General features: G+C 33.0%; 1 protein-coding gene across 7 annotated transcripts in view; it reads right to left on the bottom strand.

The window, feature by feature from the left end:
* Positions 1–15,875, bottom strand: part of dlg1 (MAGUK family member discs large 1) — an 889,881-nt gene extending 874,006 nt beyond the window's left edge. For all 7 annotated transcript variants that reach the window (XM_074177005.1, XM_074177004.1, XM_074177008.1 and 4 more), the window contains exon 1: positions 15,713–15,875. In XM_074177005.1, coding sequence (XP_074033106.1) covers positions 15,713–15,860 — 148 coding nt within the window. In that variant the 5' untranslated portion in view covers positions 15,861–15,875. The remainder of the gene's footprint in view (positions 1–15,712) is intronic.
* Between the last annotated feature and the right edge of the window lie 1,281 nt (positions 15,876–17,156).

The following is a 17,156-nucleotide window of genomic DNA, read 5'->3' as shown; positions in this document are numbered from 1 at the left end:
AGGCCTCTAAGAAGTCAATTCACTTTACTATTTATTCTGTACTAAATAACATAGTTGATTGTCATTACTGTTTATTATAGGTTCAAGTGTTTTTGAATTAAATGTTGAACTATATTTGTGCCTTATATCACTAAATTGAATCCTGAGGTGCGTATTCACAAAAAAAGCCAGCACGAGCGAGCATGAGCGAGCATTCGTGTATGTTTGCTCGTGTTCGCTCATTATTGATTATTGATGCAGAATGCTCCTTCACTCTTGTTCGTTCGTGCTCGCTTTTTTGGTGAATACGTACCTTTAAATAGCTACATATCTACTTCAAACAACTACTTTTGTGATCTTGAAGACGTGGCTATCGAAGTATAATTATAGATTGAACGACTTAACTAAGCAAGTTCAATTCTCAATTATACGAAATACCACGTCCGAAGAGATCACAACCTACCCTCCTCGGATACTTAAAATTAACCCCTTTATGTAAGCGATGAACTATAATGAATCGAAACAGGCCTCAAATAGCAGGCCTTGGGCTTTACAGGATCGGGCTGACGCGTATAATTGAGAATTGAACTTCTTTAGGTAAGTCGTTCAATCTCTATATATATATATATATATATATATATATATATATATATATATATATATATATATATATATATATATATATATATATATATATATATATATAAATGTAATTTGCAATGACAATCTATTCACCATTCCAAGTGTTTTCATGTGTCATGTTTCATTTTCCATCAAATAAAAGGTAGTTTACCTGAATCAAACAAACAGATCGATTTTGGAGATTCCAATGAACATGAAATTAACTGATCCGGAATTTCATATAACGGGGCGGATCCATGAATTGATTGGTTCCGATTTTTTCTGAAATCTTTTATATGAAATAAATAAGCTTGGGCTCTCAAAGACCAATTTTGAAAATAAACAAGATTGATTTGGATTGTTGCCGGTACTGTAAAAATTAATTCCAAACGTTTCGAGTGTAATCTCAGCAAAACGATTGATATTGATGAGCAATTAACGAAATTTTGAGAAATAGAAGAAGTTGATGATGTCTTCGGGTGATGACTGTCATCACCCGAAGACGATTGTAGATACCAACAATCGAAACGTCGTGAACTAACGTGACTTGGAATCTCTACACTTTTTTATTTTTTTATTATTTTCTTTTTTCATTCCTTTAATATTTATTTATTCAATTATTATATTTTTACTTGTAGGTTATTTCACTATCATTTCATTTCAGGTTTATTGTTGCTTAATATAATTGTTATTTTCAACTATTCTTTTTTAATTATTCTTCTTTACTTGTTTCAGGGATTTCAAATCATTTTATATAGTAGACAATGGAAGTCCGAACTAGTGAAATTCAGATTGTCCGATATTGTGTTGAATGTTAAGAATTTAGTAACCAATTAATCCAACCCATAATGAGCAAGTTTCAGGTTGGATCCTGCTCCTCCTTTTAGTAAGGTAGGTGTAGATTACGCATGGCCTGATTTGGTTAAAGATGAAAAGGGCAAAGGTTCAAAAACATCAAAATCCTTGATTTGTGTATTCGTGTGCTTTTTAACCCTTGCTGTACATGTTGAGTTGGTTTCAGCGCTGTCATCAGAAGATTTCATTCAGGTGTTTAGATGTTTCGTTTCGCGTCGTTGAAAAACATTCGATATTTTTCCGACAAAGGAACTGATTTCATAGGTGCAAACATTCAATTACAACTTTTAGATACATTTTTGATAGAAAATTCAGTAAACAGTTCAGATTTAGTTACAATAATGCATATAAATTGGCATTTTATCCCTGCCAATTCCCCTCATTTTGGCGGCATATGGAAAGCGGGAGTGAAAAGCGTCAAGCATCACCTCAAAAGAATTTTAGTCAATGTACTTCTAACTTACGAAGACCTCCAAACCTTATTGGTTCAAATTGAGGCTGTATTAAAGTCCTATGCCTTCAGAACCTAATAATTTCACCCCCTTACCCCCGATTATTTTCTAATTGGACGATTCATCCAATGCTTTGACGATCCATTGCTATATGATGTACCAGCCAGCAGCATTTTTTTACTTATATTTTATTTCACTGTGTTTTTATTTCAAGTTTTTTTGCTCTTTCAATTTATATTGCTTCTTTCAGGGATTTCAAATCATTTTATATATTATTCGACAATAGAAGTCCGAAATAATGAAATTCACTTCAATGACATGTTTCTACTTTAAGGTTAAGAATATATATATATATATATATATATATATATATATATATATATATATATATATATATATATATATATATATACGTGTCCGCGGTTTGCCTCCATATTTCTTGAGTGTCATGTCCACGAATTTCCTCCTTTTGATTTATATCATACACACTCAATAATATCTATATCTCTGTATCTATATCCTGGATCCGGAAGTCACGCAGGTAGCTATAGCTGCCTACGTGGTGATGTTAGATGATGCCTGGGAATGCTGGGTCTTCTAATTGAAACTACAAATGTGCGGTTGGCTCCTGTTGGTGACACCGTGCATATGTGATGTTTTTTTTTCCATTTTTGGTAACCAGTTGTTGTCCACCTTTGCAATTGGCTGCACCGCGCTGATGAGGCCAATAGCCAGAAACACGTGTCCGCGGTTTGCCTCCATATTTCTTGAGTGTCATGTCCACGAATTTCCTCCTTTTGATTTATATCATACACACTCAATAATATCTATATCTCTGTATCTATATATATATATATATATATATTTGTTCATTGCATATTGGTCAGCCCGGTATATGAACGGGGCGTTGGTCCACCCAGCACTTCCCGAATATATTTAGGTATATACTTTTCGGAATACTCTTCAGTGGTATGATTTTATTAATAGGCCCATCAGAGGGGTAGATTTTTTCTGAAAATAAAAATTTTACATATCCTTTAAACCTTTGTCAGCCCTATGCTGTTGGTCAGCCCATAGTTATACAAATCGCTATATGAAGAGCATCTTGGTCAGCCCTACAATGCTGCCACATCGAAGGGCTGACCAGGAACGCGATCCATTTCAGTGTATCATTGGATTTCATCGTGAGGGTATCAAGTATTTTTAAAATCCTGGCAAATCCAGTTTTTCAGAGATAAACTATGTGTTAGTTTACCGGAAAAAATATATTAGGAAAAGAAAAAGATGCCGTTACTATTGACTATTTATGTTTCATATAGTTTTTGTATTATGTATGATTGATTACTTGTTTATTTTGTGGTAATTCATGATTACTTTAATGAAATGAATAAAAACACTTTTGTCTAAGTACCACTAGTTGATTTTATGTATACGACCAGTTTCGGGTTTGACCCCGCATTATTAAGTATTTTTTCAATACTTCAAATAAAATCAAAAATCTTTATTTCCGTAGACCTAGGGACGGCATGGAAAAAGTCACATAACTCAGTACAATTACAATGAGGTCACAATCATAAAACAACATAATTATATGATATATTACATAACATTCAGACCATAAAAGTGGTACAAAAATTAAAATTTAAAATTCCAAATCAGACTGAAAAAATTCATCAAGCGAATAAAATACCTTTTCACATAATACTTTCCGAACTTTTTGTTTAGAGAGCTTTACACTAGTTATTATTTATTGGATATTGGGAGATTGTTGTACAGTTTTTTTGACATGATATGAGGTCCATTAGTCACCTTGGCTAACTTATGACTAGGAATTAAAATGTTATAGTTTTTTCTCAGGGTGAAGCCCGAAAGAAGACATGTATCATCTCTGTTCTAAAACTTGGAGCAATTTGATTTAACGTAGATTACGCAATTAAAAATATACGTGCAAGTAACAGTTAATATATTCAACTTTGCAAATAGTGGTTTACAGGAATCGAATTTTTTTTTAAAACAAATTGTTCTAATATTTTTTTTCTGGAAAATTGATAAGACACTGATTCTATTGCAGTTGCCAAAACAAATAATACAGTAATTGAGGGCAGAGTAAATATATGCATAATATAACTTTTAAGAATATCAATAGACACAAAATTACGCAGATTCCATATAACGAAACAATGTGTCGCTAATTTCTTCAGTATGAAATCAACATGATGATTCCAATTGAGGTGGGAATCAATAAAAACTCCTAAAAATTTTTTATAGTTTACCTGTTCAATATTTTTAATCTCAGACCTAACCAATACACTACAATCAGTTTCCTGAATTGTAAAGAAAATGGTGTTGGTTTTAAGATTATTTAGAATCAAGCCATTCTTAGAACAATAATTTTGCATGTTGAATACAGCATCATTTGCTCTTACTGACAATGTTTCACATTCCGAACCACTGACAGTAAAAGATGTGTCATCAGCAAATTGTATAGAGCACTGTGGATGATTAATTTTTGAAAGGTCATTAACAAATAAAATAAGTAGTGTAGGCCCCAAAACACCACCTTGGGGCACACCTGTAACAACATTTCGAAATTCAGAGAAAAATGACCCAGTCTGAAGCCTAACTTTAACAACCTGTGTGCGACCAGTTGAATAGGTTTCAATCCATTTCAGACTTGGACCACGAACGCCCATGCCAAACAGTTCATCAAGAAGAAGACCATGATGACTGATATCAAACGCTCGTGTCAAGTCGAAAAGAACACTAAGTGATTTTTCATCGTTGTCGAAGTTTGATAATACATGATTATGTAGAGAAAGGATGGCATCCTGGGTTGACAAGCCCACTTGAAACCCATATTGGTTGCCAGATACGATATTGTATTTATTTAAAAAGGACACAAGTTTTGATATGAATCTTCAAATATTTTCGAAAATGGAGATAGTAAAGCAATACCTCTGTAGTTCGACATTACATGCTTATCGCTTTTTTTATAGACTGGGACGACTATTGCTTGCTTAAGTCGGGAAGGAAAAATACCTTCAGAGAAAGATAAATTGATTAGATAAATCAGAGGTTCCATTATTTTCAAAGCAGCCTTCATTAAAACATTGCCTGGCAATTCATCAACCCCACTGGAATTTTTCGAACATGCGAATTTAATTATTTCCACGAGTTCAGTTTCATCTATTGGATAGAGGAAAAGACTCTCAGTTTTTACACAACGATTTTCAATGCCACCAGGTGCAGTATTTTTTACTAATGACTCCACTGAATCGACAAAATAACTACTAAATGCTTGAGATATACCGGGACCATCGTCAACAAGTACACCATCGCCAATGTCTTAGATGAATCGTTTATAATAGTATTTTTCCTGATGATAGACCAGGCAGCTTCAGATTTATGTTGAGCCTTGAGGAATTGATTATTAAAGTATTGACTTTTTAAGAGCACAATTTTTTGTCTATGATTTTTTAAGAGTTGCTTATATTGACCCAATAAATGTACATTGGTTTGGCTCTTGTTCAAATTATAAATATCTCTGAGTAATATACCTTCTTCAACGATATCCTTAGTAATCCATGGTGTGTGTCTACTTGAATTTTGATTTTGTTTAATTTTTTGAAACTGTTTAGGAAAGGATATATCAAAAGCTTGAAGAAAAACATCATGAAAATGGGAAAATTTAGTATCGAAGTCAAATTCAGTGAAGTATAGAAAATTGCACTTTTCATCCGATAATAAATTAATGAAATGGAGGATATTATGATCATCAAAATTTCTCTTCAAAAAATAATGGTATATATCAGCGGCGACGAAATTTATAGGTAAGGTAATACTTGGTAATGGGGTCAAACCCGAAAACGGTCATATAAATAAAATCAAATATAGGTAATTAGACAAAAGTGTTTTTATTCATTTCATTAAAGTTTCAGTATTCCTACGAAATCTGCAATTGTTTGACACGCGTTAACTATTTTGGCGCGAAACTCTTTGAGAACCGTTACGATCTTTGCAATGGTCCTAATGCTATTTTGTTAATTGGCTTGCCAATATTTTGGTATACTTAGAGAATAATTAGAGAATATATAGGTATATGACGATTACAAATAAATATCATAGAATCTACTTAATTTTAAGTAATTCACTGTTTTCCAATTCCTAACTCAAATGAAATATTATTTTCCTGTGTTTTCATTTTTAGTTCGAATGGATGTTCCAAATTTGGTATATCGATTTGATGTGAATGTGTGTAGAAAGTAGCAAGTATTAGAATAAATATGATACTTCACGGAAGCTCATCAATTTTTTTTTATCAAATAGATGTTACAGTTTGTTCAGGACTGTTGTATTAAATATTCATTATGCATGTATTTCTTCAAGCATTACGATATCCATTTATCACTAGTGAATAATGAAATCATTACAGAAAAGTAAGTAGGCAAGTTCGTTGAATATGTCAATTCCATCCACCCGTCAATAAAATTTACCACTGAGAGGAAGGTAAATAATTCATTAAATTACCTTGACTCAACCATTACAAAAAATAACAATGAACATGAATTTGCAATTTTCCACAAACCATCTTACACGGACATTATCATACATAATTCCTCTATGCACTCTTACCAGCATAAAGTTGCTGCGTTCAATAATATTCTTCATAGACTATTGAATAATTTCCAGAGTTTGATCAAACAAATCAAACAAAAACTACAAAAGCAAGCCATGGACCATATCTACCCAAATTCAAGATGCGATAACGTCAGTTATGAGAATTGTCATTTTTGGCTGAACCAACCAATAATATTTTTTTGAAGAAAGACTGCGTAAACTTAGCTCACAGAAATAGTAATAGTCCGAATAATGGTGTAAGTGCATTTATTAAAAACAATAAAGACAAAACTTCGGTATCGGATAGATCAGGAGTAATCAGCTGAGTTGTGGCTCTTGCCCAAAACTGTATAATGGCCAAACAGGGAGATTATTTTCCAAAAAATTAAAAGCTTAGATGTAATTTTGTGAATAGAAAGACCAATTTCACATTTGCAAACCACCTTTTAGCAGAAGTACACGAGTTCAGTCATGAATATGACATGTTATATTTAGAAGAGAAGAGTTTGAAATTCAATCTTCTAAAATGTCAAGCAATCAATAGATTCAAGAATTCGGGTAACTAACTAAATGATCAATTAGAATTGAATAACCGTTACTGAATATTTTTCAAATGTGGGGACTGGGACATAAGCTCAGGTCATTTAATCCATTACAAACTCAAGTACTTGAAATGTAGGTACTTTAAATTTTAAAATTAGGTATACCAAGCATTAAATTTGTAAAATATAGTAGATAAAGATACGCCCGAAGAAGCCATTGTATGGCGAAACACGTGTCGCTTTTTTATAAAACTGTTTAGTGGAACATTTTTGGCTGTGAGTTTTAGAAAGTATTTTGAAGTGTTTTGTATGAGAAACTTTGCCAAAAATCCGACAGATATAATTCAACGCGACAAAAGTTGTTTTCTGTTAGGAACTTGACAATAGAAATAATTGTTGTATACGTTTTTGTGAGAGATTGTATCAATTAATCTAAAAAGTCGTTCACTTATACTTCAAGGTCCTTCTTCACAGTAAATTAGAAATCAACCCTGAAAAATCATCGTTGAATTCCTGATAAAATCACTTATCCAGTAGATGGCATATATGGGGTTATTTTGTTTGCTATTTTGAAGAGGAGTGTGTACGCATCTTAGCGATACCTTATATTATTTCACAAAAATTAGGTGTTTCGGGAAATTTACATTACTGTCTTATTTATGGAGATATTGAACGTGGCTCCTTTTGAAAAAAAATCCCTATATGCAATCAATTATTTATATTTTGAGCTGTTTTGGAATCATCCGTATCTCTGAGTATAGGTTGGAAATGAATCAAATCACTTTTCAGTATCGTCCTTCCATTTTTTATTTTTATCATTCATTTTTGGATCCATTTTCAACCCGTTTGATATCTTGATAGAGTTTTTCAACACACTGATCTCATTTCAGATCATCAGACACGCACAGTTTTGAAAACAATAAAACTTTCTCAAAAACAAACTTGGTCTAAGGAGCAAAACGAAATATAGTCAAAAAGTTTTTCGCTCCGAAAAAGAAGTGCTAGAATTGAATTAGTTCTTGTTTGTATCTAAAATATAAGGAAAAGAAATATTCATCATTATTAAAAAATAGAAACTGGGCTGCAATCAAAGAATACGTTTACTGTTGTTATAGAAAGAAGAAATAATATTAATAATTTTCATTTGATAATTTTTTACCCATGTTGTAGTTTCATTTAATTAGAAATTATGTTATTTTTTCATACTACGTGTTTATTAGTTTACCGAACAATTTTTGTCAGCAGTTCTCAAATTGAAGAATAATACTCCATTCAAATAAATGTTTATTCAACCTGATCAAATTTTTTCTGTGCTGAAATATTCCAAGTGTTTTTTATTTTGATTGAAATGTCTGCTGCAGGTTATAATCGATGATGATATGACGTATTCATCGTCATGAACAGTCAACATAATAAAAAAACATTGGTTTAATCTCCACTTCATTATGTTCAACCTGAACAACATCATACCTCCAAAAACTGAAAGGGAGTTTTCGAAAAAACTATTGCTAAGAAAAAGAGAATTGAAACTTATTACTAATATCTGTTTCACAAATTATATCTTACCTTATGCTAGTCACTCAGAATTTCGTTTCGTCATAGAAAACATACTTAGTGCGATTTTTACCTAATTTTTGAACTAAATTATATATCGGAAATCTGTAGTGCTGCTGCGGATTTTTATATAGAATTTATTGAAACTGTAGACATTCTGGATATTCACTATTCATTTCTCAATAAATTCATTACCAGATCATTCATCACATTTTAGATTTTTCGTTTGTGAAAAAAATGTCATTTTTCATCTACTCATTTCTACTCAGTCACACTTCGATTATTTTTGTGCAGTCAGGTTTTCAAATCTACAATTTCAAAGTCAAATCCGAAGTTTCCTGCTTAATGTCTAAAATTGATTTACACAACGCGATTTCTCTTGAGGCGTCCATGCCAAATAATTAGAATTTGAAAATTTACATTTGAAAATACAAACAGGAAACGGTTTAAAATATGTCTGTCGCACCCCTACGAACGACAAACCTCAGAAGTATAAACTTGTACTAGCTATAGATTAACGAGGTCTTACATTTTAACGTGTGATTCCGAACACTATATTGATATTTTCAACTTATAACATATTCAAATTTTGTATCTAAGATAGTGCAGAGGTTAAAATTGCTTCGACAAGCTAAATGGAATAACGCACTGTTAGTAATTATATTATTATTATCCTAACTAGAACAGAAACAGTACATTTCCGTACTCGACACCGTTATCCGAAAAAGCTGATTTCGGGTAAGTAGTCGAATGTGGGAAAGTATGAGTTCAGATCAAGCATTTTTCTACAAGTGAATATGTTACGAAGCTCTGATAAAACTTTTATATGCGAAACAATTCCTGATCTAAATTGCTTGTATAGATATAGGGTGATGCACGCACACGAACGCTTGTACAAAAAACATACAAAACAGGAACTTTTTCATAAAATTCTACATCTCTCAAAAAATTTTCCATTTCTATTATCGAATTTCTGCACCACGACAATCTAGTTAGAATCATGAAATGCAAGTGCAGCGTTGCCCGATTGTGGGCTGACCAACATGCTATCCATTGAAAGTGTTCGTATAAACCTGGGCTCACAAAGACACTATTCACATCAGGTGTATACAATTACACAGCCACGCCTCCTGGCGAAGTTTTGTGAAAGTAGGTGGTGTATCAGCTATGTGTATATGGTGTAATGGTCGGCCCAACCGAAAATTTGCTAAACGTCATTTCACATGATAACATGTCCAAAAAACACTATATACAGTGGGAAACGTTGGTGAGCCCGAAACCGGGACGACCGACGTTTCCGAGGGCTGACCAGAGTTCACATCGTATATTCTACGGGCTGACAAATGACCGTTTACATATATATATATATATATATATATATATATATATATATATATATATATATATATATATATATATATATATATATATATATATATATATATATATATATATATATATATAGATACAGATACAGATATATATATATATATATATATATATATATAGATACAGATACAGATATATATATATATATATATATATATATATATAGAAGGGAGGGTTAGCTGGACTGGCTAAGTTAAGGAATAACGTAGGGAATGAATCGGGTATAGCAGTCAGAGGCAGAAAGATTGTAAAACTCTTCTTTCTGTTCAAGCTTTCGAGGCGTTCATTGTCTCTTCATCGGGACCTCTGCAATAATTTATGAATAAACAAAGGGTATGGATAACGTGTTCATACTTACGAAAGTAAGGTTAAAATGAAGTTAACAAATAAGTAACAAAGAGGATCCTCATATTTGTATGTCAAGCTTAGAATTTGTTGAAAACATGTAATATTCCGTAACAAAATTCACAAAATTCTAACGGAATGTTACATGTTTTTATATAATATCTGATTCATGCTACGATTCACTATTCATACAACTGATTATAATACTTCATCGTAATTATAATTTAGAAAAAAGAAAATTATTTTCTTGTTGTGTGATATGCGATTTCTTCACTTCCTTTAGTCGAGAAGAAACCGTACCGAAAGGAGCCAATAAAAAACTGTCACTTTTCGCCTCCTTCGGAGACGAATTTCAACAGCTATAACTCTCGATGGCACCGACGCGACAGGTCACGTTATTTATGTCGAAATACGGTAGAAACAGCTTGAAACAACAATATTTCACTCATGGATAGCCGGAGTTACAGCAGACGCCGTTGGAATGATTTCGTCAGCAAATCTCGTAATTGAAACGATCGAGTTATTCTGAAATACGATTTACACAGATATTTTGAGCTTTAGATACGATTGAATGGGTGATAATACGCAGAAAAAAGTTGATACGTTGAAATGGAACCTTACGCTTTTTATACACCAGAACTGGCGTTGTTCGACGGGCTACGCGTGTTTCGTTACCAACCATCATTATCCACCAAGTTATTGCATGGCAAAACGCAGTTTTGGAATTCTATATAACAGAAATCGCACGATAAACTGCAATACATAGTTGTGATATGAATTTTTACCAAGTATCGGCCAGTTCTATTCAATTTGTGTCAATTCCCACTAGACATATTAATAATCACTTGTTCTGTTGCTTTCTTGAGAACGCTCACCCTCAGAGTTCCACGTTCTTACCTTTTAACGCGCAATTTCTAGCACGGGACTGTTTAATATGGTTGATTGAATGCCAACCGACTATGTAATTATTATGCAAGAGAGCTGTTTGTCATGGGAACTTCATTGTTGTTCAAAGATCTCAGTTAAGATGTTTTTATTCCTCAACTTTCAAATTATGTATACACTAATCTAAACTATCGCAGGCAGTGATCGTTCTTTAAGCCCGGCCGCATACTTATTCGACATTCGTTTTCGACATGTCTGCGACATGTATCAGACACATTTGAATGAAGTCAAATGTATACGAGTAAAATAAAATGCTGAACTTCGCATATCAGTACAACATGTCGTCGGATGAAGATGCAGAAATATTGTCGCTAATAATATTGCGAATTTTTGCGAATAAATGATGGAAGATCCGATAAAATTTAAATCATATAGATGGCCTCGAGAGACATTTACTACACTTTTAGACAGAGTTGGACCTGTTATCAAAAAATCCGATACTAAATTTCGCGAAGCTATAACACCAAAGGAGAAATTAATCATTACATTAAGGTAATTCAATTTACATTTAATTGTACGTATTAAAAAGTTTGTGAAAAATCGTAGTCGTTACTTAGAGATGTTAAAGGTGTGCTTGTGTGACTTGAAGAAAGCATATAGATTGTGGTTGAGAGTTGTTTGACAATGCTGAATGCGATTGAAATGAGCTATGGCTGGCATTATAATCAGTATGTTGCGAATTTGTTGGAACCATATTATTTAGTAATGGTTGGTAGAATATTCCACCGATAATTTGCATAATTTTCCATTTGAACTATTCTATCGGTTGTTATTTGACACAAATCAGGCAAAAGACTTTTGAGAAATGAAAAGTCAGCATCTTCTGTTGTTTCCACTTGACAACGTTCTTCAAAAGCGAAATAATCAAAGGCATATTTCTCCACTGGATCAATTTTTTTGCGCTTTGTACGAGAAACTTTATTGCGAGTTCACGAACTTTCGGGGATTAACAAAAGTTCATTTGTAGCGGATTCTTCAACTACAGTAGTATGATTGTTGTTCTGTAGTTCTAATTTAAGAGGCTGTAGTTCGTACTCTGTCATCAATTCATGTATACATAACAAACTCATCATGGAGTTTAACTTTTCTGATACATTTTTACTTATACGGACATTTTCAGAGAGAAATTAAAAATTTGCTATAAAAATTTTAACATGACTGGTGCAAAGTTTCACTCACTTGGCTATTTTCTTAAACAAACCTTTAATTTCGAAAAAGCAGAGGCAACTAAAAAAAATGCAAATAATTTCAATTGAACTATTATTATTATTATAAATTTTAAACAACAATAATATTATAGAAAATACAAATGGGTACAAAAAATTACTTATTGATTTAAATGAGGTTGTCAAAAACTCATAGCCTACATATCAGTATGTCGTCCTCCACGTTCAATACGAATCATGGTCCTTCTACTGACATCTGTAACTTCATTTTTAATAAATCGGGGATTTATATTTGCACAGCACTCGCGAATGGTATTTTCCAGATGTTGTGTATCAATAAATGGTTTACTTGGTCTACACTTTTTGTTTCAGGTAACCCCACAAGAAAAAGTCTAAAGGCGTCAAGTCGGGTGATCTAGGTGGCCAATTATGTTCCCAGTTACGTCCAATAACTTTGCCTCTGAACATTTGTTGGGGGGACTGTTTAACAGCAACCGTGTGATGTATTGGTGCGCCATCAAGCTGATACCAAAGGTCGTATTTAATATTTAAATGCATATTATCTAAAACTTAACTCACCTCATCAATTAAAAGGTTGAGATAACCGACGGGTGATAAATCTTCCCTAATGAAAAATGGCCCAATTATTTGGTCGTTAAGTATCCCACACCATACATTAGTTTTAAAGGAATACTGATCACCACATTCAACTGTGAAATGTGGGCCCACCATCGGCAATTTTGAGAACTTACCGTTCCATTTGAAGAGAACGTTGCCTCATCCGTCCATAAAATTTTATACGGAAACTTTACATTTTCTTCTCTCTCTCTCCTTGAAATCAGAATGAAAACCCCAAACGGACATCAAAATCTCGTTCTTTTAATGTGTTAATAAATTTTGGCTTGCAAGGCCAAAATTTATTCTTTAATAAAATTTTTCTAAGACTGTCTCTCTTGTAATCGGATTTTTTATAATATCGGTTATGCTCGTTTGCCCGTGTTCAATAACTTTAAAACAAATGTTAATTTGCCCCTTCTCATCATATTTACTTGGAGTGTGCTTTTTCTTAAATTGATTTGCTACGGATCCTGTTTCTCTGAATTTCGACATTATCCTTGACACAGTAGTATGTTGAACATTCTTTCCTGGATGCCACTTGCCGGTATGGTGTATTCTCACCACATATTAAAACTATTTCTATTCTTTCCTGAAGAGACAACATTATTGCAACAATAACTGTTAAAAATTTGCATGCATTTTGTTTGTCAAGACCTACTTAAAAATTTTATTCAACGTGATTAAGCATCCTTACCGCCCTAGTTAGTGTTTATAAATAATCTGTTAATACTGAATATTGAAATTTTAATGTAATTTCAACTCTTGTAGTTTTATTATTACTTATTGCAGTTTTTGAGTTGTGTCTGCTTTTTCAAAATTGAAGGTACTGGCGTTTGTTTAAGAAAATAGCCAAGAGATTGAAACTTTGCACCAGTCATGTTAAAAATTTTATAGCACATTTTTAATTTCTCTCTAAAAATGTCCGTATGAGTAAAAATTTATCAGAAAAGTTGAACTCCATGATGAGGTAGTTATGTATACATGAATTGATGACAATTAACCGAACTTGTTTTTTAAAATAAAGGGGATATCTGTCAAAAATAAGCAAAACGTTAACTCAATCCTAGTTGCATAAAATTGCCGTAGACACACTTTTTTCAAGTAACTTTTTCTTACATTCGATCTAGAAATGCACTTTTTCAATTTTTTTCAAAAAAAAAAGTTGAATTTGACAAACACTGAACGTCAGTGGGTCGCAGTTGGCCGCATCATTTCAAGTTTAATTTGAAGCACAAACAAGTGCCGAAGTTAAACTTCATTGAACCTTTTCGAAAAAAAAGTTTCCCATATGGTACGCACTTTAATGGTGACACTGTATATATATATGTACATATATATATATATAAATCTCTTTTGATGTTCACAAATATAGGCAGTTAAGGCAGTTCAAGTTAAATGTACTTTTAAATTTTCTGTGTCTTTGTGTTGTTAGGGTCAAATTTGTATTGAACTTGTTTTCTAAATTTCTCTTTGAAGAGCTTCGAAAATTAGTTCGGGGGCTGGTTCAAAACCCATACCTTCAATTTTTTTTTAAATAGGAAACGACTGTTGAGTGCTTCTATTTCATTTGAGATTTTTCTGAAAATTATTGGGCATAGATGAGAGAGGAGTCTTTGTTTTTTGTAGTTCCAACCTTTGGTATTCTGGTTGTTTGGGTTTTCAGTCGGGAATTGTATGGATGGTTTATTTGAGGTAGTTCATACTTGTGTACCTTCTGGTGAGATGCAAGATTAAGTAAGTACAGTTGATGGATTGTTAACAGCTCAGATTGTTGGAAGAGTGTATCTGACGGAAATCTGTAGCTTTTATTTATTATCAGCCATTATCTTTATCAGCCATTTTTGTGTCACTTCTAGGTTTTTAATAAGATTATCAGTTATCCCACCCCGAACAAGTATGCAATAGTTCATATGTGTTTGTGCTAGGCTTGCATAAAGTATGTTCATTTGTGACGATTCGAATAATTTTTGATACAGTTTGAATTTCGTTATCAATGATCTCAATTTTTTGTTAGGTATTCAGCGTGTTTGTGCTATCTAAAATTTTGATCTTTTTCATTTTCAAATCCCTATCTATTAAGAAACTTAACCAATCCTAAAAGAATATTTAACTATAGATTGTCACGAGTTCGCCGGTGTCGAATGTGCGTTAGGTATAATGGTGTCAAAATTTAAAATACTAGATAGACCTATTCAATGCTCACCCAATAAAGTCGATAAAATTGTGAAGGCAATTTGTGTATTACACAATTTTTGAGAAAAAGAGGTGGAAGATTGTCAGAGCCAAGATTCGAAATGGATGAATCATTACATAGCAATACTGATAAATAACAAACATTACAAAATTTTCACCCTCAAAGTCAGCGAGGAACAGATGAATCGATTGTATTACGAGATAAATTATGTTCGTATGTAAATCAGCCCTAGCGGCATTGCCTTAACAGCCCAAATATTCTGTTCAATGATATATCGTAGATTAAATTTTATTTATGAACATTATTACGATAAATTATAAATATAATATGTTCATAACTGATATACGGGACGTTGTACTACTTGTTATCTCCGAACCTGGCATTCAACATATTTGTAACTAAAATCCTACCGGGGTATTATCATGAGAAACATACCTGTTTCATTTATTTCTTTTCCAACCTCGTACCATGTTTTGTCCTGCACTTGCCTATTCGAATAACCTTCTGGAGTATAATCATATAAAACAGGGTTTTTTTCTAGTATTTGTACAAATTTTACATTAAATGTTGGATTATCTTCCATTGTACACTTGTTCAATGCAGCAGTCGAGACAAATGACGCTTGAAATTCGAGCAAGTCGTGTCGTACAGAATTTGTAGGCGATAAGTCTCATCTCACCAACTTGTCTGCTTGATATACGAATCGTCATAATCATCGCTGTGTTTTAAATGGAACACATGTCTTTGACGTGTCTGATACATGTCGCAGACATGTCAAAAAGAAACGTCGTATGCGATCGGGCTAAGACATGTCTAGTGACACTACACTTCTCTGGTTTATAAAACCGAATATGTGAAACACGTTCCTCGTAGCAAGTTATTATAATCCGATTAGTCTCACCAAGAAACTGAAGATTTAGTGGTTTTTTACGAAATAACTTTTTTAAATTTCACATCGAAAAGACAGTGAAAGTACCGTGATTGACTCTGTGAAAATAAAAATTAGTTTCAAGCTCTGAGTTAATGATAGTTCAATAATATTGAATAATTGATTCAGTCATTATATCTAAACCATAAGATTCCTGCAATAAGCCACATCTGTTACTACAAGTGGATAGTTAGCAACTACCAGAGGCGTACCAAAAGTGTGTGAAAGGCGTATGGATGATATTTATGTTTAATTACATCGAATGTTCAACGGCGATAAGCAGATCGAAGCCAGCAATTTTTTATGAGTCCTGCACAGTTGAAGTGAGTGTACCAGTGTGCTCAACAAAATGTCATTTGAATGCTGTAAATCGAAGCCCCTTCGCCATTACGTGTGCACAAAATGTTCTTCTGTTAACTATCTATCAGTAGAGAGTCAATTGAAAGATAAACACATGGATAAATTGAATAAGGACAAGAAAATCTTGTTGAATGAAGCTATACAATTGGATACTGATTACAATGAATCACTAAACGAACACAAAATAAACATCTCAGATATGCAAAAACTTATGGCGACCTACAACAAAAAGTAAGAGAACGGACAAAAACTGTAAAATGCATGGCCACCCAAACAAATGCTATGACACAAAAAACGGTGACAATCATCGGTATTCAAACCTACACAGTGGAACAAAAAAATTCGGTTGATCGAATATATACACGGGAACCTGAAAGGCAAGTATTTGAACTCGGCCTTTCACTCCAAAAGGGGCTGAATAAAAACTCCGCCAACCCTTCGCATGAAAGGCAAGTATTTGAATTCGGCCTTTCACTCCAAAAGGGGCTGAATAAAAACTCCGCCAACCCTTCGTATGAATTTAGTATGTTTGAAAAAAGATATGAATCTTCTAAAAATGAAGTTGAAGTCATTCCAGACCGAAGAAAAATT

This window comes from Leptinotarsa decemlineata, unplaced genomic scaffold, assembly GCF_025532065.1.
Source record: "Leptinotarsa decemlineata unplaced genomic scaffold, Ldec_3_MD MMD2_tig00002159_RagTag_RagTag, whole genome shotgun sequence".
NCBI lineage: Eukaryota > Metazoa > Arthropoda > Insecta > Coleoptera > Chrysomelidae > Leptinotarsa > Leptinotarsa decemlineata.
This window is presented reverse-complemented; position numbering and strand designations above follow the sequence as displayed.